This window comes from Oncorhynchus keta, chromosome 4 (assembly GCF_023373465.1).
Source record: "Oncorhynchus keta strain PuntledgeMale-10-30-2019 chromosome 4, Oket_V2, whole genome shotgun sequence".
Classification (NCBI taxonomy): domain Eukaryota; kingdom Metazoa; phylum Chordata; class Actinopteri; order Salmoniformes; family Salmonidae; genus Oncorhynchus; species Oncorhynchus keta.
Window position 1 is genome coordinate 77,481,598 of NC_068424.1, and position 27,500 is coordinate 77,509,097.

At 44.8% G+C, this 27,500-nt stretch overlaps 1 protein-coding gene across 1 annotated transcript in view; it reads right to left on the reverse strand.

The window, feature by feature from the left end:
- Window positions 1–19,832, reverse strand: part of LOC118373943 (BTB/POZ domain-containing protein KCTD16-like) — a 36,581-nt gene extending 16,749 nt beyond the window's left edge. The window contains exon 1 of the mRNA XM_052516348.1: window positions 18,412–19,832. Coding sequence (XP_052372308.1) covers window positions 18,412–19,258 — 847 coding nt within the window. The 5' untranslated portion in view covers window positions 19,259–19,832. The remainder of the gene's footprint in view (window positions 1–18,411) is intronic.
- Window positions 19,833–27,500: the final 7,668 nt, after the last annotated feature.

Sequence of the window (27,500 nt, forward strand, 5' to 3'; positions counted from 1 at the left end):
ACAGCAGAGTTAGAAGCCCACCAGTCTATACAGCAGAGTTAGAAGCCCACCAGTCTATATAGCAGAGTTAGAAGCCCACCAGTCTATATAGCAGAGTTAGAAGCCCACCAGTCTATACAGCAGAGTTAGAAGCCCACCAGTCTATATAGCAGAGTTAGAAGCCCACCAGTCTATATAACAGAGTTAGAAGCCCACCAGTCTATACAGCAGAGTTAGAAGCCCACCAGTCTATATAGCAGAGTTAGAAGCCCACCAGTCTATATAGCAGAGTTAGAAGCCCACCAGTCTATATAACAGAGCTAGAAGCCCACCAGTCTATATAACAGAGTTAGAAGCCCACCAGTCTATACAGCAGAGTTAGAAGCCCACCAGTCTATATAGCAGAGTTAGAAGCCCACCAGTCTATACAGCAGAGTTAGAAGCCCACCAGTCTATACAGCAGAGCTAGAAGCCCACCAGTCTATACAGCAGAGTTAGAAGCCCACCAGTCTATATAACAGAGTTAGAAGCCCACCAGTCTATACAGCAGAGTTAGAAGCCCACCAGTCTATATAGCAGAGCTAGAAGCCCACCAGTCTATACAGCAGAGTCATGCTGGTCTGACTCATCACCAGCCTTGCTGTCCACTAGCAAAGTGACAATTACATCTTTCTGATTGACAATGACAAGCGGAAGTTGGAAGGCACACACATGACTGGCTGTATGTCTTACTGGCGGGAAGATACAGGCAAGGCGATGTCCCTTCCCCAGTCCTAGCTCCCCCATCCCCTCATCTCTCCATTCCTCCATAAGCATAGCTCCTCGCTGATAGAGTGAGATGAGGCAGGGATGAGACAGGGAGAGAGGGATGAAACAGGGAGAGAGGGATGAGACAGGGAGAGAGGGATGAGACGAAGATAGGGATGAGCCGGAGAGATGGATGAGACAGGGAGAGATGGATGAGACAGGGAGAGATGGATGAGACAGGGAGATAGGGATGAGACAGGGAGAGAGGGATGAGACAGGGAGAGAGGGATGAGACGGGGAGAGAGGGATGAGACAGGGAGAGAGGGATGAGACGGAGAGAGGGATGAGACAGGGAGAGAGGGATGAGACATGGAGATAGGGATGAGACAGGGAGAGAGGGATGAGACATGGAGATAGGGATGAGACAAAGATAGGGATGAGCTGGAGAGAGGGATGAGACATGGAGAGAGGGAGAGAGGGAATAAACATGGAGAGAGGGATGAGACACGGAGACAGGGAGAGAGGGATGAGATGGGGAGAGAGGGATGAGACAGGGAGAGAGGGATGAGACGGGGAGAGAGGGATGACACAGAGATCGGGATGAGACAGGGAGAGGTGAATGAGACAGGGAGAGGGGAGAGAGGGATGAGACAGGAAGAGGGGAGAGAGGGATGAGACAAGGAGAGAGGAATGAGACAGGGAGAGGGGAGAGAGGGATGAGACAGGGAGAGGGGAGAGAGGAATGAGACAGGGAGAGGGGAGAGAGGGATGAGACAAGGAGAGAGGAATGAGACAAGGAGAGATTAATGAGACAGGGAGAGGGGAGAGAGGAATGAGACAGGGAGAGGGGAGAGAGGGATGAGACAAGGAGAGAGGAATGAGACAGGGAGAGGGGAGAGAAGAATGAGACAGGGAGAGGGGGATGAGACAAGGAGAGGGATGAGGCAGGGAGAGAGAGATGAGACACTGAGACAGGGAGAGAGGGATGAGACAGGCTGAGGGATGAGGCAGGGAGAGAAGGATAGTGTCTGGAGAGTTTTAAGAGCTCTTGTCATCATGTTGTCGCGGCCCCTCCTCTGCAGTGCAGGGGCGGTTCCTCCTGCAGGCAGAGGAGGGTCGTTAGTGATTGGAGTCACCTGGGCTCAGTGCATTTAAACGGCTTCACTAACCACTCGTCTCTCTCTCTGCTCCTCCAGGTATGAACCTGTTTTGTTTGTTCCTTTGTAGTTTTGCATAGTTTTCCCTCAGTCATTCACACACACAGATTCACGCATCCCTGCACATTACATACGCCCTTTACATACACCCTACATTATGATACTTTCACACCTCATTCCTTTTTCTATGTTTAAAGTTAATAGATTTGGTTTACAATAAAGAACCTTTTTGATTGGTGTATACCTGCTGTTCGTGTCCCCTCCTTTTTGCCACAGCCTATGAGCTGGCCTGTGACAAGGTATATGTCTTGACAGAGACCGAGACCGAGATGAGAAGGAGAAGACAGTGTCACTGTAAAGAAGGAAAGAAACTGTCGGGCCTCAATTACAAAATTAAAATCAAATCCAATTTTATTTGTCACATACACATGTCACATGGTTAGCAGATGTTAGTGCGAGTGTAGCGAAATGCTTGTGCTTCTAGTTCCGACAATGCAGTAATAACCAACAAGTAATCTAACTAACAATTCCAAAACTACTGTCTTATACACACAAGTGTAAGGGGATAAGAATATGTACATAAAGATATATGAATGAGTGATGGTACAGAGCGGCATAGGCAAGATACAGTAGATGGTATCGAGTACAGTATATACATATGAGATGAGTATGTAAACAAAGTGGCATAGTTAAAGTGGCTAGTGATACATGTATTACATAAAGATGCAGTAGATGATATAGAGTACAGTATATACCTATACATATGAGATGAATAATGTAGGGTATGTAAACATTATATTAGGTAGCATTGTTTAAAGTGGCTAGTGATATATTTTACATCATTTCCCATCAATTCCCATTATTAAAGTGGCTGGAGTTGAGTCAGTGTGTTGGCAGCAGCCACTCAATGTTAGTGGTGGCTGTTGAACAGTCTGATGGCCTTGAGATAGAAGCTGTTTTTCAGTCTCTCGGTCCCAGCTTTGATGCACCTGTACTGACCTCGCCTTCTGGATGATAGCGGGGTGAACAGGCAGTGGCTCGGGTGGTTGTTGTCCTTGATGATCTTTATGGCCTTCCTGTAACATCGGGTGGTGTAGGTGTCCTGGAGGGCAGGTAGTTTGCCCCCGGTGATGCGTTGTGCAGACCTCACTACCCTCTGGAGTGCCTTACGGTTGTGGGCGGAGCAGTTGCCGTACCAGGCGGTGATACAGCCCGCCAGGATGCTCTCGATTGTGCATCTGTAGAAGTTTGTGAGTGCTTTTGGTGACAAGCCAAATTTCTTCAGCCTCCTGAGGTTGAAGAGGCGCTGCTGCGCCTTCTTCACGATGCTGTCTGTGTGAGTGGACCAATTCAGTTTGTCTGTGATGTGTATGCCGAGGAACTTAAAACTTGCTACCCTCTCCACTACTGTTCCATCGATGTGGATAGGGGGGTGTTCCCTCTGCTGTTTCCTGAAGTCCACAATCATCTCCTTAGTTTTGTTGACGTTGAGTGTGAGGTTATTTTCCTGACACCACACTCCGAGGGCCCTCACCTCCTCCCTGTAGGCCGTCTCGTCATTGTTGGTAATCAAGCCTACCACTGTTGTGTCGTCCGCAAACTTGATGATTTAGTTGGAGGTATGCGTGACCACGCAGTCGTGGGTGAACAGGGAGTACAGGAGAGGGCTCAGAACGCACCCTTGTGGGGCCCCAGTGTTGAGGATCAGCGGGGTGGAGATGTTGTTGCCTACCCTCACCACCTGGGGGCGGCCCGTCAGGAAGTCCAGTACCCAGTTGCACTGGGTACTGGTCTCGAGCTTGATGACGAGCTTGGAGGGTACTATGGTGTTAAATGCCGAGCTGTAGTCGATGAACAGCATTCTCACATAGGTATTCCTCTTGTCCAGATGGGTTAGGGCAGTGTGCAGTGTGGTTGAGATTGCATCGTCTGTGGACCTATTTGGGCGGTAAGCAAATTGGAGTGGGTCTAGGGTGTTAGGTAGGGTGGAGGTGATATGGTCCTTGACTAGTCTCTCAAAGCACTTAATGATGACGGAAGTGAGTGCTACGGGGCGGTAGTCGTTTAGCTCAGTTACCTTAGCTTTCTTGGGAACAGGAACAATGGTGGCCCTCTTGAAGCATGTGGGAACAGCAGACTGGGATAGGGATTGTTTGAATATGTCCTTAAACACACCAGCCAGCTGGTCTGCGCATGCTCTGAGGACGCGGCTGGTGATGCCATCTGGGCCTGCAGCCTTGCGGGGGTTAACACGTTTAAATGTTTTACCCACCTCGGCTGCAGTGAAGGAGAGTCCGCATGTTTTGGTTGCGGGCCGTGTCAGTGGCACTGTATTGTCCTCAAAGCGGGCAAAAAAGTTATTTAGTCTGCCTGGGAGCAAGACATCCTGGTCTGTGACGGGGCTGGTTTTCTTTTTGTAATCCGTGATTGACTGTAGACCCTGCCACATACCTCTCGTGTCTGAGCCGTTGAATTGAGATTCTACTTTGTCTCTATACTGACGCTTAGCTTGTTTGATTGCCTTGCGGAGGGAATAGCTACACTGTTTTTATTCGGTCATATTTCCGGTCACCTTGCCCTGATTAAAAGCAGTGGTTCGCGCTTTCAGTTACACGCGAATGCTGCCATCAATCCACGGTTTCTGGTTTGGGAATGTTTTAATCGTTGCTATGGGAACGACATCTTCAACGCACGTTCTAATGAACTCGCACACCGAATCAGCGTATTCGTCAATGTTGTTGTTGGAAGCAATGCGGAACATATCCCAATCCACGTCTTCAAAGCAGTCTTGAAACGTGGAATCAGATTGGTCGGACCAGCGTTGATCAGACCTCAGCGTGGGAGCTTCTTGTTTTAGTTTCTGTCTGTAGGCAGGGATCAACAAAATGGAGTCCTGGTCAGCTTTTCCAAAAGGAGGGCAGGGCAGGGCCTTATATGCGTCGCGGACGCAATCAATATGCTGATACAATTTAGGGAGTCTTGTTTTCAGATTAGCCTTGTTAAAATCCCCAGCTACAATGAATGCAGCCTCAGGATGTATGGATTCCAGTTTGCAGAGTCAAGTAAAGTTCGTTCAGAGCCATCGATGTGTCTGCTTGGGGGGGAATATATACGGCTGTGATTATAATCGAAGAGAATTCCCTTGGTAGATAATGCGGTCAACATTTGATTGTGAGGAATTCTAAATCAGGTGAACAGAAGGACTTGAATTCCTGTATGCTTTTGTGACCACACCACGTCTCGTTGTCCTTTTGTTTGAACCAAACCCACACTGTATATAGCTAACTACCAACAAGATACAAAATGCATCCATTCTACAAACACAACAACTAAATAATGCATATAGCCTGAGCCACGGGCGTTATAAAATCCTCAGAACTACGCTACGCCGCTGGTCTAAACTTAAACCTTCACTGGTCATTTATCCCCAGAAACACGGCCAGGTTTCCACCTCTAGGTGAGAACACACTGATTACAATCACTGTTTCACAAAGACATCATTCAGACCAGGGACCTGGATGAGATCAATGATGCAATCTGTGACCCAAATGGCACCCTATTCCCTAGATAGTGCACTACTTTTGGTCAAAACTAGTGCACGGTGTAGGGAATAGGGTGCCAGTTGGGACACATTATTAAAATTAATAATTAGTCCATTATAGGTGAGGATGGAGAGAGGGAGGGAGGCAGAGGGAGAGATGGAGAGAGTGAGGCGGGGATGGAGGGAGTGAGGATGGAGGGAGGGAGGCAGGCAGAGGGAGAGATGGAGTGAGTGAGGATGAAGGGAGGGAGGCAGGCAGAGGGAGAGATGGAGAGAGTGAGGGGGGGATGGAGGGAGTGAGGATGGAGGGAGAGATGGAGTGAGTGAGGATGAAGGGAGGGAGGCAGGCAGAGGGAGAGATGGAGAGAGTGAGGGGGGGATGGAGGGAGTGAGGTTGGAGGGAGAGATGGAGTGAGTGAGGATGGAGGGAGGGAGGGAGGCAGGCAGAGGGAGAGATGGAGAGAGTGAGGGGGGATGGAGGGGGTGAGGATGGAGGGAGAGATGGAGTGAGTGAGGATGGAGGGAGGGAGGGAGGCAGGCAGAGGGAGAGATGGAGAGAGTGAGGGTGGGATGGAGGGAGTGAGTGAGGATGGAGGGAGAGATGGAGAGAGTGAGGGGGGGTGGAGGGAGGCAGGCAGAGGGAGAGATGGAGTGAGTGAGGATGGAGGGAGAGATGGAGTGAGTGAGGATGGAGGGAGGGAGGGAGGCAGAGGGAGAGATGGAGTGAGTGAGGATGAAGGGAGGGAGGGAGGCAGGCAGAGGGAGAGATGGAGAGAGTGAGGATGAAGGGAGGGAGGGAGGGAGGGAGGCAGGCAGAGGGAGAGATGGAGTGAGTGAGGATGAAGGGAGGGAGGGAGGCAGGCAGAGGGAGAGATGGAGAGAGTGAGGATGAAGGGAGGGAGGGAGGGAGGCAGGCAGAGGGAGAGATGGAGAGAGTGAGGATGAAGGGAGGGAGGGAGGGAGGCAGGCAGAGGGAGAGATGGAGTGAGTGAGGATGAAGGGAGGGAGGGAGGCAAAGGGAGAGATGGAGAGAGTGAGGATGAAGGGAGGGAGTCAAAGGGAGAGATGGAGAGAGTGAGGGGGATGGAGGGTGTGAGGATGGAGGGAGAGATGGAGTGAATGATGATGAAGGGAGGGAGGCAAAGGGAGAGATGGAGAGAGTGAGGGGGGGTGGAGGGGGTGAGGATGGAGGGAGAGATGGAGAGATTGAGGGAGAGATGGAGGGAGAGAGTGAGGGAGGATAGAGGGAGAGATGGAGGGAGGGAGTGAAGATGGATGGAGGGGGGTAGAGGTTACTGGGAGTGTAGGGAACGGCCAGGAGCAAGATGTCAGCTGTTCTGCAGCTGCTAATTGGTGGTGATGAGATTCAGGGTCGATGGATTTCTGCTATAACACACGTTTCTTCACTTACAGACATGCAGGGAGGGAGGGAGAGACAGGGAGGGAGGGAGGGAGGGCTGGAAGGGACCGGGAGGGAGGGAGGGAGGGAGGGAGGGAGGGAGGGAGGGAGGGAGGGAGGGAGGGAGGGAGGGAGGGAGGGAGGGACAGGGTCCATAGGCCTTTGGTCAAAAGTAGTGCACCATATAGGGAATAGGGTGGCATTTTGGACACACAGCGAGTGTTATGGGGTTTTGTTACCTGAAAATAACACTACCTAATTAGTAGGCCTTCACGTGTAAAGTAGGCCCAGGCTCACTTTTCAATATCCCCAATATGAATAGCGAAGTGAAACCATTTCCTTGTCAAGTTAGTGCATTTAAAGTCTTTACAGATTGTAGTTTCTTACTTTAAACTGAGACCATATTAGTGTCACTCTTCAAAAGGATTTCTCTCTTTAAAAAGGTCCCCAAAAATGCCCTTGATAGTGATGTGGAAGTCTTGATAATGATGTGGAAGCCTTGATAATGATGAGGAAGCCTTGATAATGATGTGGAAGCCTTGATAATGATGTGGAAGCCTTGATAATGATGTGGAAGCCGTGATAATGATGTGGAAGCCTTGATAATGATGTGGAAGTCTTTAAAATAATGTGGAAGCCTTGATAATGATGTGGAAGTCTTTAAAATAATGTGGAAGCCTTGATAATGATGAGGAAGCCATGATAATGATGTGGAAGCCTTGATAATGATGTGGAAGTCTTGATAATGATGTGGAAGCCTTGATAATGATGTGGAAGCCTTGATAATGATGTGGAAGTCTTTAAAATAATGTGGAAGCCTTGATAATGATGAGGAAGCCTTGATAATGATGTGGAAGCCTTGGTAATGATGTGGAAGCCTTGATAATTATGTGGAAGCCTTGATAATGATGTGGAAGCCTTGCTAATGATGGGGAACCCTTGATAATGATGTGGAAGCCTTGATAATGATGTGGTTGCCTTGATAATGATGTGGAAGCCTTGATAATGATGTGGAAGCCTTGATAATGATGAGGAAGCCTTGATAATGATGGGGAAGCCTTGATAATGATGAGGAAGCCTTGATAATGATGTGGAAGTCTTCCAGTGTATCATTACGAGACTTGCAGGGTAATATTTTGTTCTGCTTTCGGAAAACATTCTAGCCTTCGCCTGAGATAATTAGACATACTCTGTCTGCTTAATCTAAGACCTAAAGTTCCCATTAAAATTAACAACCTACATCTCTACTTTCAACAAATATGCTCATACACTACATGGGCAAAAGCATGTGGACACCCCTTCAAATGAGTGGATTCGGCTATCTCAGCCACACCTGTTGCTGACAGCTGTATACAATCGAGCGCATAGCCATGTAATCTCCATAGAGACACATTGGCAGTAGAATGGCCTGTACTTCAATGTGGCACCGTCATAGGATGCCACCTTTCTAAGTCAACTGGAAGTGCTGTTATTATGATGTGGACACGTCTACGAGCAACAACGGCTCAGCCGTGAAGTGGTAGGCCACACAAGCTCACAGAACGGGACTGCTGAGTCCTGAAGCAGGTAGCGTGTAAAAATTGTCTGTCCTCAGCTGCAACACTCACAACTGATTTTCAAACTGTCTCCGGAAGCAACGTCAGCACAAGAACAGTTTGTCGGGAGCTTCATGAAATGGATCACCATGCACAATGCCAAGCGTTGGCTGGAGTGGTGTAAAGCTCCCCGCCATTGGACTCCGGAACAGTGGAAACGCATTCTCTGGAGTGATGAATCAGTCCGACGGATGAATCTGGGTTTGGCGGATGCCAGGAGAACACTACCATAGAGCAAACTGTAAAGTTTGGTGGAGGAGGAATAATGGTCTGGGTGCTGTTTTTCATGGTTTGGGCTAGGCCCCTTAGTTCCAGTGAAGGGAAATCTTAACGCTACAGCATACAATGATATTCTAGATGATTCTGTGCTTCCAAATTTGTGGCAACAGTTTGGGGAAGGAACTTTCCTGTTCCACCATGACAATGCCCCGGTGCAGAAAGCGAGGTCCATACATACACTACCGTTCAAAAGTTTGGGGTCACTAAGAAATGTCCTTGTTTTTCACATTTTATGTCCATTAAAATAACATCAAATTGATCAGAAATACAGCATAGACATTGTTAATGTTGTAAATGACTATTGTAGCTGGAAACGGCTGATTTTTATGAAATATCTATATAAGCGTACAGAGGCCCATTAACAGCAACCATCAATCCTGTGTTCCAATGGCACGTTGTGTTAGCTAATCCAAGTTCATCATTTTAAAAGGCTAAGTGATCATTAGAAAACCCATTTGCAATTGTTAGCACAGCTGAAAACTGTTGTCCTGATTAAAGAAGCAATAAAACTGGCATTCTTTAGACTCGTTGAGTATCTGGAGCATCAGCATTTGTGGGTTTGATTACAGGCTCAAAATGGCCAGAAACAAATAACTTTCTTCTGAAACTCGTCAGTCTATTCTTGTTCTGAGAAATAAAGGCTATTCCATGCGAGAAATTGCCAATAAGCTGTGTACTACTCCCGTCACAGAACAGTGCAAACTGGCTCTAACCAGAATAGAAAGAGGAGTGGGATGCCCCGGTGCACAACAGAGCAAGAGGACAAGTATATTAGAGTGTCTAGTTTGATAAACAGACGTCTCACAAGTCCTCCAATGGCAGCTTCATTAAATAGTACCCACAAAACACCAGTCTCAACGTCAACAGTGAAGAGGTGACTCTGGGATGCTGGCCTTCTTCTTGTGCTGCTTCTAAACACAGACACTGGACAGAGGAAGATTGGGGAAAAACACAGACACTGGACAGAGGAAGATTGGGGGAAAAACACAGACACTGGACAGAGGAAGATTGGGGGAAAAACACAGACACTGGACAGAGGAAGATTGGGGAAAAACACAGACACTGGACAGAGGAAGATTGGGGGAAAAACACAGACACTGGACAGAGGAAGATTGGGAAAAAACACAGATACTGGACAGAGGAAGATTGGGGAAAAACACAGACACTGGACAGAGGAAGATTGGGGGAAAAACACAGACACTGGACAGGGAAGATTGGGGAAAAACACAGACACTGGACAGAGGAAGATTGGGGAAAAACACAGACACTGGACAGAGGAAGATTGGGGGAAAAACACAGACACTGGACAGAGGAAGATTGGGAAAAAACACAGATACTGGACAGAGGAAGATTGGGGAAAAACACAGACACTGGACAGAGGAAGATTGGGGGAAAAACACAGACACTGGACAGAGGAAGATTGGGGAAAAACACAGACACTGGACAGAGGAAGATTGGGGAAAAACACAGACACTGGACAGAGGAAGATTGGGGGAAAAACACAGACACTGGACAGAGGAAGATTGGGAAAAAACACAGATACTGGACAGAGGAAGATTGGGGGAAAAACACAGACAGTGGACAGAGGAAGATTGGGGAAAAACACAGACACTGGACAGAGGAAGATTGGGGAAAAACACAGACACTGGACAGAGGAAGATTGGGGGAAAACACAGACACTGGACAGAGGAAGATTGGGGAAAAACACAGACACTGGACAGAGGAAGATTGGGGAAAAACACAGACACTGGACAGAGGAAGATTGGGGAAAAACACAGACACTGGACAGAGGAAGATTGGGGAAAAACACAGACAGTGGACAGAGGAAGATTGGGGAAAAACACAGACACTGGACAGAGGAAGATTGGGGAAAAACACAGACACTGGACAGAGGAAGATTGGGGAAAAACACAGACAGTGGACAGAGGAAGATTGGGGAAAAACACAGACACTGGACAGAGGAAGATTGGGGAAAAACACAGACACTGGACAGAGGAAGATTGGGGGAAAACACAGACACTGGACAGAGGAAGATTGGGGGAAAAACACAGACACTGGACAGAGGAAGATTGGGGGAAAAACACAGACACTGGACAGAGGAAGATTGGGGGAAAAACACAGACACTGGACAGAGGAAGATTGGGGGAAAAACACAGACACTGGACAGAGGAAGATTGGGGGAAAAACACAGACACTGGACAGAGGAAGATTGGGGGAAAACACAGATACTGGACAGAGGAAGATTGGGGGAAAAACACAGACACTGGACAGAGGAAGATTGGGGGAAAACACAGACACTGGACAGAGGAAGATTGGGGGAAAAACACAGACACTGGACAGAGGAAGATTGGGGGAAAAACACAGACACTGAACAGAGGAAGATTGGGGGAAAACACAGATACTGGACAGAGGAAGATTGGGAAAAAACACAGACACTGGACAGAGGAAGATTGGGGGAAAAACACAGACAGTGGACAGAGGAAGATTGGGGAAAAACACAGACACTGGACAGAGGAAGATTGGGGGAAAAACACAGACACTGGACAGGGGAAGATTGGGGAAAAGCACAGACAGTGGACAGAGGAAGATTGGGGGGAAAACACAGACACTGGACAGAGGAAGATTGGGGAAAAACACAGACACTGGACAGAGGAAGATTGGGAAAAAACACAGCCACTGGACAGAGGAAGATTGGGGAAAAACACAGACACTGGACAGAGGAAGATTGGGGAAAAACACAGACACTGGACAGAGGAAGATTGGAGAAAAAAACACAGACACTGGACAGAGGAAGATTGGGGAAAAACACAGACACTGGACAGAGGAAGATTGAAAAAAAACACAGACACTGGACAGAGGAAGATTGGGGGAAAAACACAGACACTGGACAGAGGAAGATTGGGGAAAAACACAGACACTGGACAGAGGAAGATTGGGGGAAAAACACAGACACTGGACAGAGGAAGATTGGGGAAAAACACAGACACTGGACAGAGGAAGATTGGGAAAAAACACAGACACTGGACAGAGGAAGATTGGGGAAAAACACAGACACTGGACAGAGGAAGATTGGGAAAAAACACAGACACTGGACAGAGGAAGATTGGGGAAAAACACAGACACTGGACAGAGGAAGATTGGACGGCGCTTTGTTGGAGCCAATTCCCTCCTACAACAGGACAATGACCCAAAGCACAGCTCCAAACTATGCAATAACTATTTAGGGAAGAAGCAGTCAGCTGGTATTCTGTCTATAATGGAGTGGCCAGCACAGTCACCGGATCTCAACCCTATTGAGTTGTTGTGGGAGCAGCTTGACCGTATGGTATGTAAGAAGTGCCCATCAAGCCAATCCAACTTGTGGGAGATGCTTCAGGAAGCATGTAGTGAAATCTCTTCAGATGACCTCTTCAAATTGACAACTAGAATGCCAAAGGTCTGCAAGGCTGTAAATGGAGGATTATTTGACGAAAGCAAAGTTTTGAAGGACACAATTATTATTTCAATTAAAAATCATTATTTCTAACCTTGTCAACGTCTTGACTATATTTCCTATTCATTTTGCAACTCATTTCATGTATGTTTTCATGGAAAACAAGGACATTTCTAAGTGACCCCAAACTTTTGAAAGGTAGTGTAAATGGTTTGTCGAGATCGGTGTGGAAGAACTTGACTGGCCTGCACAGAGCCCTGATCTCAACCCCATCTAACACATTTGTGATGAATTGGAATGCTGACTACGAGCCAGGCCTAATTGCCCAACATCAGTGCCCGACCTCACTAATGCTCTTGTGACTGAATGGAAGCAAGTCTTTGCTACGATGTTCCAACATCTACAGGAAATCCTTCCCAGAAGAGTGGAGGCTGTTATTGCAGCAAAGAGGTGGACCAACTCCATATTAATGTCCATAATTTTGGAATGAGACGTTTGACAAGCAGGTGTCCACATAGTGTACTGTATATAAGATCATGTCTCTTACAATGAAGTGGCAGTTTTATAGTGAAGCCTTGAGGGCAGCTTGTTCTATCCATATTTACACACACACACCAATGTGGTATATAGAATATTGAATCTTTCAGAGCAATAGTTTGCTCAGTGCAAACTCCACTCCATCATATTCAGGTCCGTTATAAAAACTCATCCACTGAATAATAACCATCATCAGGTTCAAGGACACTCGACCATACTGAATCTCATTGTGTGACCTCATCCATACTGAATCTCCTTGTGTGACCTCATCCATACTGAATCTCATTGTGTGACCTCATCCATACTGAATCTCATTGTGTGACCTCATCCATACTGAATGTCTCATTGTGTGACCTCATCCATACCGAATGTCTCAGTGAGACCTCATCCATACCGAATGTCTGTGTGAGACCTCATCCATACCGAATGTCTCATTGTGAGACCTCATCCATACCGAATGTCTCAGTGTGAGACCTCATCCATACCGAATGTCTCAGTGTGTGTGACCTCATCCATACTGAATGTCTCAGTGTGAGACCTCATCCATACTGAATGTCTCAATGTGAGACATCATCCATACTGAATGCCTCAGTGTGAGACCTCATCCATACTGAATGTCTCAGTGTGAGACCTCATCCATATTGAATGTCTCAGTGTGAGACCTCATCCATATTGAATGTCTCAGTGTGAGACCTCATCCATACCGAATGTCTCAGTGTGAGACCTCACCCATACCGAATGTCTCAGTGTGAGACCTCATCCATACCAAATGTCTCAGTGTATCTTCTGAACAGAAGATAAACTGAGCCTGCATCCCAAATTACAGCCTAATGGCACTAGAGCCCTATCAGCCATGGTCAAAAGTAGTGCACTACCCTATCAGCCAAGGTCAAAAGTAGTGCACTACCCTATCAGCCATGGTCAAAAGTAGTGCACTACCCTATGGGCCCTGGTCAAAAGTAGTGCACTACCCTATCAGCCATGGTCAAAAGTAGTGCACTACCCTATGGGCCATGGTCAAAAGTAGTGCACTACCCTATGGGCCATGGTCAAAAGTAGTGCACTACCCTATGGGCCCTGGTCAAAAGTAGTGCACTACCCTATGGACCATGGTCAAAAGTAGTGCACTATAAAGGGAACAGGGTGCCATTTGGGACAACACGATGATAATCATTGACAGAACAACAATGCCTTTTCGTAACAAGGGGTTAGGGTTAACAAGGGACTGAATCTTACGACTGACTGTCAGACTCACCACAGATGAGACATTATCAATCACTCAGGCAAGGAAGTAAAGGAAATTGGTAAAACAGCTGTTCTGGTGCCTGCTGGAAAATAAAGTCAATCCATCCATATGCTAATGTAGGCTCTGGTGTCTGTTGGGCGTTGTAGTCCAACACAGATGCTAAGAGGACTCACGAAGACTCACTGGATTCTGTAAAACAACTATAGGGACCGGCAGCACAGGACTGCACAATGCACTTTGCACAATGTCTTTGTCTCTTACTTTATTTTTCTTCTCGAATGAAACCAACTACTCTGGAGCCAGGGAGAGGGAGAAAAACATGGGTTAGAGGGACAGAGAGAGGAGAGAAGGAGAGGAGAGGAGAGGAAACAGAGAGAGGAGAGGAGAGGAAACAGAGAGAGGAGAGAAGGAGAGGAGAGGAGAGGAAACAGAGAGAGGAGAGGAGAGGAAACAGAGAGAGGAGAGAAGGAGAGGAGAGGAGAGGAAACAGAGAGAGGAGAGGAGAGGAAACAGAGAGAGGAGAGAAGGAGAGGAGAGGAAACAGAGAGAGGAGAGAAGGAGAGGAAACAGAGAGAGGAGAGAAGGAGAGGAGAGGAAACAGAGAGAGGAGAGGAAACAGAGAGAGGAGAGAAGGAGAGAAGGAGAGGAAAGTAAACAGAGAGAGGAGAGGAAAGTAAACAGAGAGAGGAGAGGAGAGGAAAGTAAACAGAGAGAGGAGAGAAGGAGAGAAGGAGAGGAAAGTAAACAGAGAGAGGAGAGAATGAGAGAAGGAGAGGAAAGTAAACAGAGAGGAGAGAAGGAGAGGAAAGTAAACAGAGAGGAGAGAGAGAGAAGACTGAAAGAGAGAGAGAAGAGAGGAAACGAGGAAGAGGAGGAGGGGACTCAGGGGAAAGATACACAGAGAGAGAAGTTTGAGGCAAAGAGAAAGAGACAGAGAGAGATAGCGAGAGAGAAAGACAGACAGAGAGAGAGGGCTGTTGTGTATGTGGAACACACCTTCAGAATATAGTCTCACGAACAAACAGCATGAATCAGAACACTCTGGGAGCTCCAATCAGTGTTCTGTGTTCTGCCTGTTTACAGCTCCAATCAGTGTGCTGTGTTCTGTTAGAACACTCTGGGAGCTCCAATCAGTGTGCTGTGTTCTGCCTGTTTACAGCTCCAATCAGTGTGCTGTGTTCTGTTAGAACACTCTGGGAGCTCCAATCAGTGTGCTGTGTTCTGTCAGAACACTCTGGGAGCTCCAATCAGTGTGCTGTGTTCTGTCAGAACACTCTGGGAGCTCCAATCAGTGTGCTGTGTTCTGCCTGTTTACAGCTCCAATCAGTGTGCTGTGTTCTGCCTGTTTACAGCTCCAATCAGTGTGCTGTGTTCTGTTAGAACACTCTGGGAGCTCCAATCAGTGTGCTGTGTTCTGTTAGAACACTCTGGGAGCTCCAATCAGTGTGCTGTGTTCTGTCTGTTTACAGCTCCAATCAGTGTGCTGTGTTCTGTTAGAACACTCTGGGAGCTCCAATCAGTGTGCTGTGTTCTGCCTGTTTACAGCTCCAATCAGTGTGCTGTGTTCTGTCTGTTTACAGCTCCAATCAGTGTGCTGTGTTCTGTTAGAACACTCTGGGAGCTCCAATCAGTGTGCTGTGTTCTGTTAGAACACTCTGGGAGCTCCAATCAGTGTGCTGTGTTCTGCCTGTTTACAGCTCCAATCAGTGTGCTGTGTTCTGTCTGTTTACAGCTCCAATCAGTGTGCTGTGTTCTGTTAGAACACTCTGGGAGCTCCAATCAGTGTGCTGTGTTCTGCCTGTTTACAGCTCCAATCAGTGTGCTGTGTTCTGTCTGTTTACAGCTCCAATCAGTGTGCTGTGTTCTGTTAGAACACTCTGGGAGCTCCAATCAGTGTGCTGTGTTCTGCCTGTTTACACATTTTGTTATATTAACTTCAGTAGTAACTGGTCCTATTCATCTATAAATCATGTTCACCAGAGTACTTATAAGAATCAAAGACTGAAACATCTCTCTCCCTCGCTAGTGTTCCCCTCTTCCTCTCGATCGCTGTCTCTCTTTCTCTGTCTGACTTAGTCACTCTCTCCCTCTCTCTTGACCTCTGCCTCTCTCCCTGACTCTTTGTTTTTTCTCACTCTCTCCATCACCCTCTCTTTCTCTCTCTCCCTGTCTGTCTCCTCTCCTTTTGACCTAGTCTTCATCATTCTGCCTCATCCATCTCCTTCTCAGTCTCCTTTTCCTCTGGCGCTCCCTCCCTCTCTCCCTTCTCTCCCGCTGTACTCTCCCTCCCTGCCCTCTCTCTCTCCCTCCTCTCTCTCTCTCCCACTCCCTCTGCCGGTCTCCTTTCCCTCTTCCCAGTCTCCTTCTGACCCGGTCTACCTCTCTCTCTTCCTCCCTCTTTCTCTCCCTCTCTCTCCTTTTCCCTCTGTCCAGGAGAAGCGTCTGTCAATGAGGATAGAGGACATCAGTGATCACCCACACCGTATGCCCAATCTCCACCCACCTATTATATTAAAATGATATCAACGACTCCATAGGGAAATCATTAGCCAACCATGTGTTGTCCTTTGTTACTCCACCTCCTTAAAACCCTCCACCACCCCAACCCCCAAGCCTGACCTGCCAACTGAATCTCATTCAGGAATCTGAGGGGAACCATTTGGAATGATGAACAAGGTGTATTTTAATTGACCATATGGTGCAACATCTCCCTCCTCTCTCTGCACAGAGAAAGCGAGGGATGAGGAGAGAGAAAGCGAGGGGTGAGGAGAGAGAAAGCGAGGGATGAGGAGAGAGAAAGCGAGGGGTGAGGAGAGAGAAAGCGAGGGGTGAGGAGAGAGAAAGCGAGGGGTGAGGAGAGAAAGCGAGGGTAGAGGAGACAGAAAGCGAGGGGTGAGGAGAGAGAAAGCGAGGGATGAGGAGAGAGAAAGCGAGGGTAGAGGAGACAGAAAGCGAGGGGTGAGGAGAGAGAAAGCGAGGGATGAGGAGAGAGAAAGCGAGGGATGAGGAGACAGAAAACGAGGGGTGAGGAGAGAGAAAGCGAGGGATGAGGAGAGAGAAAGCGAGGGATGAGGAGAGAGAAAGTGAGGGATGAGGAGAGAGGAAGCGGGGGATGAGGAGAGAGAAAGCGAGGGATGAGGAGAGAGAAAGCGAGGGATGAGCCAGATGAGTTACTAACGAAGGTAGGTAGTCAGTCGCCAGTGGCCAAACTGTCTTTCCCCCTTCAGCTAAACGGCACAACTGTCTGGCTTAGACCAAGTAGGGATTGTGTGTGTGTGTGTGTGTGTGTGTGTGGCAGAGGAGGTTTGTAGAATAGGCTTGGGTGGTCTGTACCTTGCCTGAGACTTGAAGTGATGCCTGGTGCTTTAAATCAGTGTGCTACTAAGTCTTCTTTCCTCATGCAGACGGCTGGGGATTGATCTCTGATTGGTTACATCCCAGTATAACATAGTGCACGTACACTGAGTATACAAAACATTAAGAACACCTGCTCTTTCCATGACAGACTGACCAGGGGCATCCAGCTGAAAGCTATGATCCTTATTGATGTCACTTGTTAAATCCACTTCAATCAGAGTAGATGAAGGGGAGGAGACAGGTTAAAGCTATGATCCTTATTGATGTCACTTGTTAAATCCACTTCAATCAGTGTAGATGAAGGGGTGGAGACAGGTTAAAGAATGATTTATAAGTCTTGAGACAATTGAGACATGGATTGGGTATGTGTGCCATTCAGAGGGAGAAAGATTTACGAGCCTTTGAACGGGGGGGGGTATGGTAGTCGGTGTCAGGCGAACTGGTTTGTGTCAAGAACTGCAACGCTGCTGGGTTTTTCACGCTCAAAAGTTTCCCTTGTGTATCCAGAATGTTCCACCACCCAAAGGACATCTAGCCAACAGTGGTCGGAAATGGTGAATTGATGAAAGAGGACTTAGGAGGGTGTGCAGAGCAGCAGACTGTCTACAATTAGTCAACTGACAGTCCAGTACAACATTGGTGCACAAAGACCCATAAAAGAATGCACAACTCGTCCTACACTGACATGAATGGGGTTTGGCAGCCCACGACCTCACAGAGATCCACTTCTTTCAGCTAAATTTAAGAAGATGCTTGTACAGTGGGCCAAGGAACGAACATTTTAGAATTTGAGAAACATTTCCTGTTCTGATGAATACCGGTTCCTGCTGTTTCACGCTGATGGGAGGACTAGGGTATGGAGAAAATCACAGGAGTATATGCATCTGCCATGGGGCGGCAGGGTAGCCTAGTGGTTAGAGCGTTGGACTAGTAACCGGAAGGTTGCAAGGTAAAAAATCTGTCATTCTGCCCCTGAACAGGCAGTTAACCCACTGTTCCTAGGCATCATTGAAAATAAGAATTTGTTCTGTTGTTCTATTGTGTTCCATGTTCTATGGTGACATGGAGTCAATCAGGTGGCCTAACCTAAACGATACTTTTAAATAAGTGTTTTATGTGAGGGAAATAAGCTATGACTTACGGTAGAAGACGTACTGCGTGAAATTGGACCATACTTTCTCAGGTGCGTAATGGCTGATGGAAGAGGCGGTGAGCAACGAGTTACAGGCAACGATGTGGAACCCGCTCTCCGACAGCATGTCAAAGGCCCGCTCCAGGTGACAGAAGCGGAGGAAGAACCGGGAGGTGTACCTGTCCGCAGCCCTGTCTGCGTCTAGGCTCTCATTCAGGGTGTTTCCAAACACCTCTTTGGCGAGGCCGATCCTTCCGCTGATGAAGATTCTGGGTACTATTTTTTTGGCTTTGGGGTTAATCTGACTGTCTTTGCCCCCCGGTGCCGCGCACGTGCCTTTGAAACCGACGGTTAAATATCCATATCTCCCGTCCAGAGAGTATGAGGAATATATCCGCTGGTCGCTGCTTAGCGACGCGTTGTCGAAATCACTATGAAACGGGTTGTCCTGAAAAATGTTAGATTCCTCGGACGCCAACAGTTTGACCAGTTTGGGCAGTTCAAAGTATTCTGCTTCCCGTTTTAACCTCCCTTTCTCCGGGAAGTGATCCGGTAGGACGACCTGTTTATCTCTCAAATAATCCAAGACATATCTGAACAGAAAACCATCTCTGTCGATAAAATAACGTCCCCTGAGGTCCCGCGCCAAGTCGTTCGACGAGGACCCCTTCTTGATGGAGAATAACCGTCCCAGTAAGGAATTGGGGATGCTTGTTAAAGTATGGAGACGAGTATAGTATACCTGACCTCCCACGTTTAGTTCAATAACATCAGACGGCGGGTTTTGCACCGACCCTGTTTCTTTAGCCGGCTGGGTTTTACAATTCTCACTCAGTGCCATTTTTAGTTCATGCATAAAACCAAATCCCGGTCAAGGTGTGGCGCGCCGATGTTCCCAAAAAGTTTTCTATATGGGATGGAATGTGCACGTCTTCTGTTGAATTAAATCGGTCCCCACATGCAGCGCGCGCATATTTTTACAAACATCCATTGCTTTGAGTCCATTAATATAATCCTACAGTGAAATCATCGTGAAATCACCATTATTCCATAATCGATCGAAAATATAATTGATCACCTCTGCACTTCAGTCCGTTCTGGATAAAAATGTCCAACTTCTTTGATTCTGCAAGGCAAGCTCCAGTCCTTGTTTTATATTAACAGTCCAGTGTAACTTTATCTGCCTGAATCAATGGCACGTTCGCTGTCCACAGAGACTGTGCTGAAATTGCCGTGCGCGTGCTGTTCTTTTCTGAAAGTGAAGATGGAATCCGGACGCCGGTGCAGCGCGCTCCCATCTCTACGTCTCCAAATTGCTGTGCAGAGAAGAGAGCAGAAATAACGGCAAGGCTGGCACCGGAGTGAAAACGGTTACGATGATGTTTTTCCAGCGGTGCGTGGAAAAACATAATGGGGAGTAACGTCTTACATCATCATCTTAAAGGAAAATGACGTTTGAAAACGTACGACGTAGCGTAGAATAGCCTACATTCTGAATGACATTCAATAAAAAAATATATTAACAGTCTGCAAAGTAGCCTAATAGGCTATAATAACATTTGAGTTTGAATTTAATTTGTGGATTTCCATATGCTGAAACATATCAGGTGACTAATTAAAAACTGTGTATGATAAAATTAGCAAAAAACTAAATAACCCCACTATCCGTTTTTGTTGCTTCCCAAGATCTATCTATGCTGATGAATAATGTCTTAATTGTCGATCACCAGCTATTTCAAGCTGGGATGTTGTGATGCGCTATGGTACAGTGATTGGACTGTGAGTGGGCGTCCCTTCAACACCATGGAAAGGTACCGTTCGGCTGCAGGTGGCCATAGAGCCCCTCAGTGGAGATGTCATAATACCCATAAAACCTAGAGGTCAAACAGAGAAATGGTTCCAATCGTTTCTCCCCATGAATGGAATTTTAGAAACCCTTAAAATAAGGGCTGTGTTTCGTGTCTTCTTTCTAACGTGACGTTTTGATTACCATGTAAATCTCTCTCGGACAAGGTGACGTTTATCAATATATTAGTCTCTATTTACTCTCAGATTCGAAAATGTTAATTGGCATCAAAGTAGACATCATGCAAAACTACAAATCCCTGCTAGACATGAAACACAGCCCTTATTTTAAGTGTTTCTAAAATCCCCTATTGGGAAAATGAATGGTAGAAAACCAATTGGAGCCATTTACTTATTTGACTGCTATATTTTTTTAAGGTTCTTTTGACTCATACTGTAGCCCATCTGCTGCGCATGCGTTGGTTTTACAATCTATGATGGTGGCCATGAGTGAGTACTTAAGGCCTACTTGTCACAGTAACTATCTTTAAATAGCTACTATGTTGCAATGCATAGTAACATATTATCTTGTTTGTTCTTTTGAGGACGGCTTGTATGGCAATTTTTCTCAGTCGTATATAGTCATATGCTTGTAAATAGTAGCCTATGCTCTTGTTTTTTTACTCTTCGGTAGGTCTGTATTCTCTTTAGTAGGCCTGTACTCTCTTTAGTAGGCATGTACTCTTTAGTAGGTCTGTATTCTCTTTAGTAGGCCTGTACTCTTTAGTAGGTCTGTATTCTCTTTAGTAGGCCTGTACTCTTTAGGAGGGCCTGTACTCTTTAGTAGGTCTGTACTCTTTAGTAGGTCTGTATTCTTCGGTAGGTCTGTATTCTCTTTAGTAGGCCTGTACTCTTTAGGAGGGCCTGTACTCTTTAGTAGGTCTGTACTCTTTAGTAGGTCTGTATTCTTTAGTAGGTCTGTATTCTTTAGTAGGTCTGTATTCTCTTTAGTAGGCCTGTACTCTTTGGTAGGTCTGTATTCTCTTTAGTAGGCCTGTACTCTTTAGTAGGTCTGTATTCTCTTTAGTAGGCCTGTACTCTTTAGGAGGGCCTGTACTCTTTAGTAGGTCTGTACTCTTTAGTAGGTCTGTATTCTCTTCAGTAGGTCTGTATTCTCTTTAGTAGGTCTGTATTCTCTTTAGTAGGTCTGTATACTCTTTAGTAGGGCCTGTACTCTTTAGTAGGTCTGTATTCTCTTTAGTAGGCCTGTACTCTTTAGGAGGGCCTGTACTCTTTAGTAGGGCCTGTACTCTTTAGTAGGGCCTGTACTCTTTAGTAGGGCCTGTACTCTTTAGTAGGGCCTGTACTCTTTAGTAGGTCTGTATTCTCTTTAGTAGGTCTGTATTCTCTTTAGTAGGTCTGTATTCTCTTTAGTAGGTCTGTATTCTCTTTTTTATACTCTTTAGTAGGTCTATACTCTTTAGTAGGCCTGTACTCTTTAGTAGGGCCTGTACTCTTTAGTAGGTCTGTATTCTCTTTAGTAGGCCTGTACTCTTTAGGAGGGCCTGTACTCTTTAGTAGGGCCTGTACTCTTTAGTAGGGCTCTTTGTAGGTCTGTATCTTTAGTAGGTCTGTACTCTCTTTAGTAGGGCCTATACTCTTTAGTAGGTCTGTATACTCTTTAGTAGGTCTGTTCTCTTTAGTAGGTATATTCTTTAGTAGGTCTGTTCTCTTTAGTAGGTATACTCTAGGTATACTCTTTAGTGGGTCTGTACTCTCTTTAGTTAGTAGGTCTGTTCTCTTTAGTAGGTCTGTTCTCTTTAGTAGGTCTGTTCTCTTTAGTAGGTCTGTTCTCTTTAGTAGGGTCTGTAGGCCTATTCTCTTTAGTAGGCCTGTACTCTTTAGTAGGTCTGTATACTCTTTAGTAGGCCTATACTCTTTAGTCTGTATACTCTTTAGTAGGTCTGTTCTCTTTAGTAGGTCTGTATAGGTATACTCTTTAGAAGGTCTGTACTCTCTTTGGTAGGCCTATACTCTTTAGTAGGGCCTATACTCTTTAGTAGGTCTGTATACTATTTAGTAGGTCTGTTCACTTTAGTAGGTATATTATTTAGTAGGTCTGTATACTATTTAGTAAGTCTGTTCTCTTTAGTAGGTATATTCTTTAGCAGGTCTGTTCTCTTTAGTAGGTATACTCTTTAGTAGGCCTGTACTCTTGAGTAGGTCTGTATTCTTTAGTAGGTCTGTACTCTTTAGTAGGCCTGTACTCTTTAGTAGGCCTGTACTCTTTAGTAGGTCTGTATACTCTTTAGTAGGTCTGTATACTCTTTAGAAGGTCTGTACTCTCTTTAGTAGGCCTATACTCTTTAGTAGGGCATATACTCTTTAGTAGGTCTGTATACTCTTTAGTAGGTCTGTTCTCTTTAGTAGGTATACTCTTTAGTGGGTCTGTTCTCTTTAGTAGGTCTGTTCTCTTTAGTAGGTATATTCTTTAGTAGGTCTGTTCTCTTTAGTAGGTCTGTACTCTTTAGTAGGCCTGTACTCTTTAGTAGGTCTGTATACTCTTTAGTAGGTCTGTATACTCTTTAGTAGGTCTGTATACTCTTTAGAAGGTCTGTATACTCTTTAGTAGGTCTGTTCTCTTTAGTAGGCCTATACTCTTTAGTAGGTATATTCTTTAGTAGGTCTGTTCTCTTTAGTAGGTCTGTTCTCTTTAGTAGGTATATTCTTTAGTAGGTCTGTTTTCTTTAGTAGGTATACTCTTTAGTAGGCCTATTCTCTTTAGTAGGCCTGTATTCTTTAGTAGGCCTGTATTCTTTAGTAGGCCTGTACTCTTTATAGGTCTGTACTCTTTAGTAGGTCTGTACTCTTTAGTAGGCCTTTATTCTTTAGTAGGTCTGTACTCTTTAGTAGGTCTGTATTCTTTAGTAGGTCTGTATAGTAGGTCTCTTTAGTAGGTCTAGTAGGTCTGTATACTCTTTAGTAGGTCTGTATACTCTTTAGTAGGCCTGTACTCTTTAGTAGGCCTGTACTCTTTAGTAGGCCTGTACTCTTTAGTAGGCCTGTACTCTTTAGTAGGCCTGTATACTCTTTAGTAGGTCTGTATTCTCTTTAGTAGGTCTGTATACTCTTTAGTAGGTCAGTAGGTCTGTGTTCTCTTTAGTAGGTCTGTATACTCTTTAGTAGGTCTGTATACTCTTTAGTAGGGTCTGTACTCTTTAGTAGGGCCTGTACTCTTTAGTAGGCCTGTATTCTTTAGTAGGCCTGTATTCTTTAGTAGGTCTGTACTCTTTAGTAGGCCTGTATTCTTTAGTAGGTCTGTATTCTTTAGTAGGCCTGTACTCTTTAGTAGGCCTGTATTCTTTAGTAGGCCTGTATTCTTTAGTAGGCCTGTATTCTTTAGTAGGCCTGTATTCTTTAGTAGGCCTGTATTCTTTAGTAGGCCTGTATTCTTTAGTAGGCCTGTATTCTTTAGTAGGCCTGTATTCTTTAGTAGGTCTGTACTCTTTAGTAGGCCTGTACTCTTTAGTAGGCCTGTACTCTTTAGTAAGTCTGTATTCTTTAGTAGGCCTGTACTCTTTAGTAGGCCTGTACTCTTTAGTAGGTCTGTATTCTTTAGTAGGCCTGTACTCTTTAGTAGGCCTGTACTCTTTAGTAGGCCTGTACTCTTTAGTAGGCCTGTACTCTTTAGTAGGCCTGTACTCTTTAGTAGGCCTGTACTCTTTAGTAGGCCTGTACTCTTTAGTAAGTCTGTATTCTTTAGTAGGCCTGTACTCTTTAGTAGGCCTGTACTCTTTAGTAGGCCTGTACTCTTTAGTAGGCCTGTACTCTTTAGTAGGCCTGTACTCTTTAGTAGGCCTGTCTTCAGTAGGCCTGTACTCTTTAGTTAGGTCTGTACTCTTTAGTAGGCCTGTACTCTTTAGTAGGTCTGTACTCTTTAGTAGGCCTGTACTCTTTAGTAGGTCTGTATTCTTTAGTAGGCCTGTACTCTTTAGTAAGTCTGTACTCTTTAGTAGGCCTGTACTCTTTAGTAAGTCTGTATTCTTTAGTAGGCCTGTACTCTTTAGTAAGTCTGTACTCTTTGTAAGTCTCTTTAGTAGGCCTGTATTCTTTAGTAGGCCTGTTCTTTAGTCTGGTAGTAGGCCTGTTTAGTAAGTTTTACTCTTTAGTAGGCCTGTACTCTTTAGTAAGTCTGTACTCTTTATTAAGTCTGTATTCTTTAGTAGGCCTGTATTCTTTAGTAGGCCTGTACTCTTTAGTAAGTCTGTATTCTTTAGTAGGCCTGTACTCTTTAGTAAGTCTGTATTCTTTAGTAGGCCTGTACTCTGTCTGTACTCTTTAGTAAGTCTGTACTCTTTAGTAAGTCTCTTTAGTAGTCTGTACTCTTTAGTAAGTCTGTACTCTTTAGTAAGTCTGTATTCTTTAGTAAGTCTGTATTCTTTAGTAAGTCTGTATTCTTTAGTAGGCCTGTACTCTTTAGTAGGTCTGTACCTTTAGTAAGTCTGTATTCTTTAGTAGGCCTGTATTCTTTAGTAGGCCTGTATTCTTTAGTAGGTCTGTTCTCTTTAGTAGGCCTGTACTCTTTTAGGCCTGTACTCTTTAGTAAGTCTGTACTCTTTAGTAGGCCTGTACTCTTTAGTAGGCCTGTACTCTTTAGTAAGTCTGTATTCTTTAGTAGGCCTTACTCTTTAGTAGGCCTGTACCTGTACTCTTTAGTAGGTCTGTATTCTTAGTAGCCTGTACTCTGTTAGTCTGTTCTTTAGTAGGCCTGTACTCTTTAGTAGGCCTGTACTCTTTAGTAGGTCTGTACTCTTTAGTAAGTCTGTATTCTTTAGTAGGCCTGTACTCTTTAGTAAGTCTGTACTCTTTAGTAAGTCTGTATTCTTTAGTAGGCCTGTACTCTTTAGTAGGCCTGTATTCTTTAGTAAGTCTGTACTCTTTAGTAAGTCTGTACTCTTTAGTAAGTCTGTATTCTTTAGTAAGTCTGTACTCTTTAGTAGGTCTGTACTCTTTAGTAAGTCTGTACTCTTTAGTAAGTCTGTATTCTTTAGTAGGCCTGTACTCTTTAGTAGGTCTGTACTCTTTAGTAAGTCTGTATTCTTTAGTAGGCCTGTATTCTTTAGTAAGTCTGTATTCTTTAGTAGGCCTGTACTCTTTAGTAGGTCTGTACTCTTTAGTAAGTCTGTACTCTTTAGTAAGTCTGTACTCTTTAGTAAGTCTGTACTCTTTAGTAAGTCTGTACTCTTTAGTAGGTCTGTATTCTTTAGTAAGTCTGTATTCTTTAGTAGGCCTGTATTCTTTAGTAGGCCTGTACTCTTTAGTAGGTCTGTATTCTTTAGTAAGTCTGTATTCTTTAGTAGGCCTGTATTCTTTAGTAGGCCTGTATTCTTTAGTAAGTCTGTATTCTTTAGTAGGCCTGTATTCTTTAGTAAGTCTGTATTCTTTAGTAGGCCTGTATTCTTTAGTAAGTCTGTATTCTTTAGTAGGCCTGTATTCTTTAGTAGGCCTGTATTCTTTAGTAGGTCTGTATTCTTTAGTAGGCCTGTATTCTTTAGTAGGCCTGTATTCTTTAGTAAGTCTGTATTCTTTAGTAGGCCTGTACTCTTTAGTAAGTCTGTATTCTTTAGTAGGCCTGTATTCTTTAGTAAGTCTGTACTCTTTAGTAAGTCTGTACTCTTTAGTAAGTCTGTATTCTTTAGTAAGTCTGTACTCTTTAGTAGGTCTGTACTCTTTAGTAAGTCTGTATTCTTTAGTAAGTCTGTATTCTTTAGTAGGCCTGTACTCTTTAGTAGGTCTGTACTCTTTAGTAAGTCTGTATTCTTTAGTAGGCCTGTATTCTTTAGTAGGCCTGTATTCTTTAGTAGGTCTGTATTCTTTAGTAGGCCTGTATTCTTTAGTAAGTCTGTATTCTTTAGTAGGCCTGTATTCTTTAGTAAGTCTGTATTCTTTAGTAGGCCTGTATTCTTTAGTAGGCCTGTATTCTTTAGTAAGTCTGTATTCTTTAGTAGGCCTGTATTCTTTAGTAGGCCTGTACTCTTTAGTAAGTCTGTACTCTTTAGTAAGTCTGTCTGTACTCTTTAGTAAGTCTGTATTCTTTAGTCTGTCTTTAGTAAGTCCTTTAGTATTCTTTTAAGTCTGTATTCTTTAGTAGGCCTGTACTCTTTAGTAGGTCTGTACTCTTTAGTTCTGTATTCTTAGTAGGCCTGTATTCTTTAGTAGGCCTGTACTCTTTAGTAAGTCTGTACCTTTAGTAAGTCTGTCTTTAGTAGGCCTGTCTTTAGTAAGTTTGTACTCTTTAGTAGGCCTGTACTCTTTAGTCTGTACTCTTTAGTAAGTCTGTATTCTTTAGTAGGCCTGTATTCTTTAGTAGGCCTGTACTCTTTAGTAAGTCTGTAGGCCTGTACTCTTTAGTAGGCCTGTACTCTTTAGTAGGTCTGTACTCTTTAGTAAGTCTGTACTCTTTAGTAGGCCTGTACTCTTTAGTCTGTCTTTAGTAAGTCTGTACTCTTTAGTAAGTCTGTATTCTTTAGTAGGCCTGTAAGTCTCTTTCTTTAGTAGGCCTGTACTCTTTAGTAGGTCCTCTTTGTAAGTCTGTATTCTTTAGTAGGCCTGTATTCTTTGTAACTCTTTAGTAGGCCTTTGTAGGCCTGTATTCTTTAGTAAGTCTGTACTCTTTAGTAAGGTCTGTCTCTTTAGTAAGTCTGTATTCTTTAGTAGGCCTGTACTCTTTAGTAAGTCTGTACTCTTTAGTAAGTCTGTATTCTTTAGTAGGCCCTGTAGGCCTGTATTCTTTAGTAGGCCTTTATTCTTAGTAGGCCTGTATTCTTTAGTCTGTACTTTAGTAAGTCTTTCTTTAGTAAGTCTGTACTCTTTAGTAAGTCTGTATTCTTTAGTAAGTCTGTATTCTTTAGTAGGCCCTTTGTAGGCCTCTTTAGTAGGCCTTTATTCTTTAGTAGGCCTGTATTCTTTGTACTCTTTAGTAAGTCTGTATTCTTTAGTAGGCCTGTACTTTAGTCTTTAGTAAGTCTGTATTCTTTAGTAAGTCTGTACTCTTTAGTAAGTCTGTATTCTTTAGTAAGTCTGTATTCTTTAGTAGGCCTGTATTCTTTAGTAGGCCTGTATTCTTTAGTAGGCCTGTATTCTTTAGTAGGCCTGTACTCTTTAGTACTGTATTCTTTAGTAGGCCTGTATTCTTTAGTCTGTACTCTTTAGTAAGTCTGTACTCTTTAGTAGGCCTGTATTCTTTAGTAGGCCTGTATTCTTTAGGCCTGTATTCTTTAGTAGGCCTGTATTCTTTAGTAAGTCTGTATTCT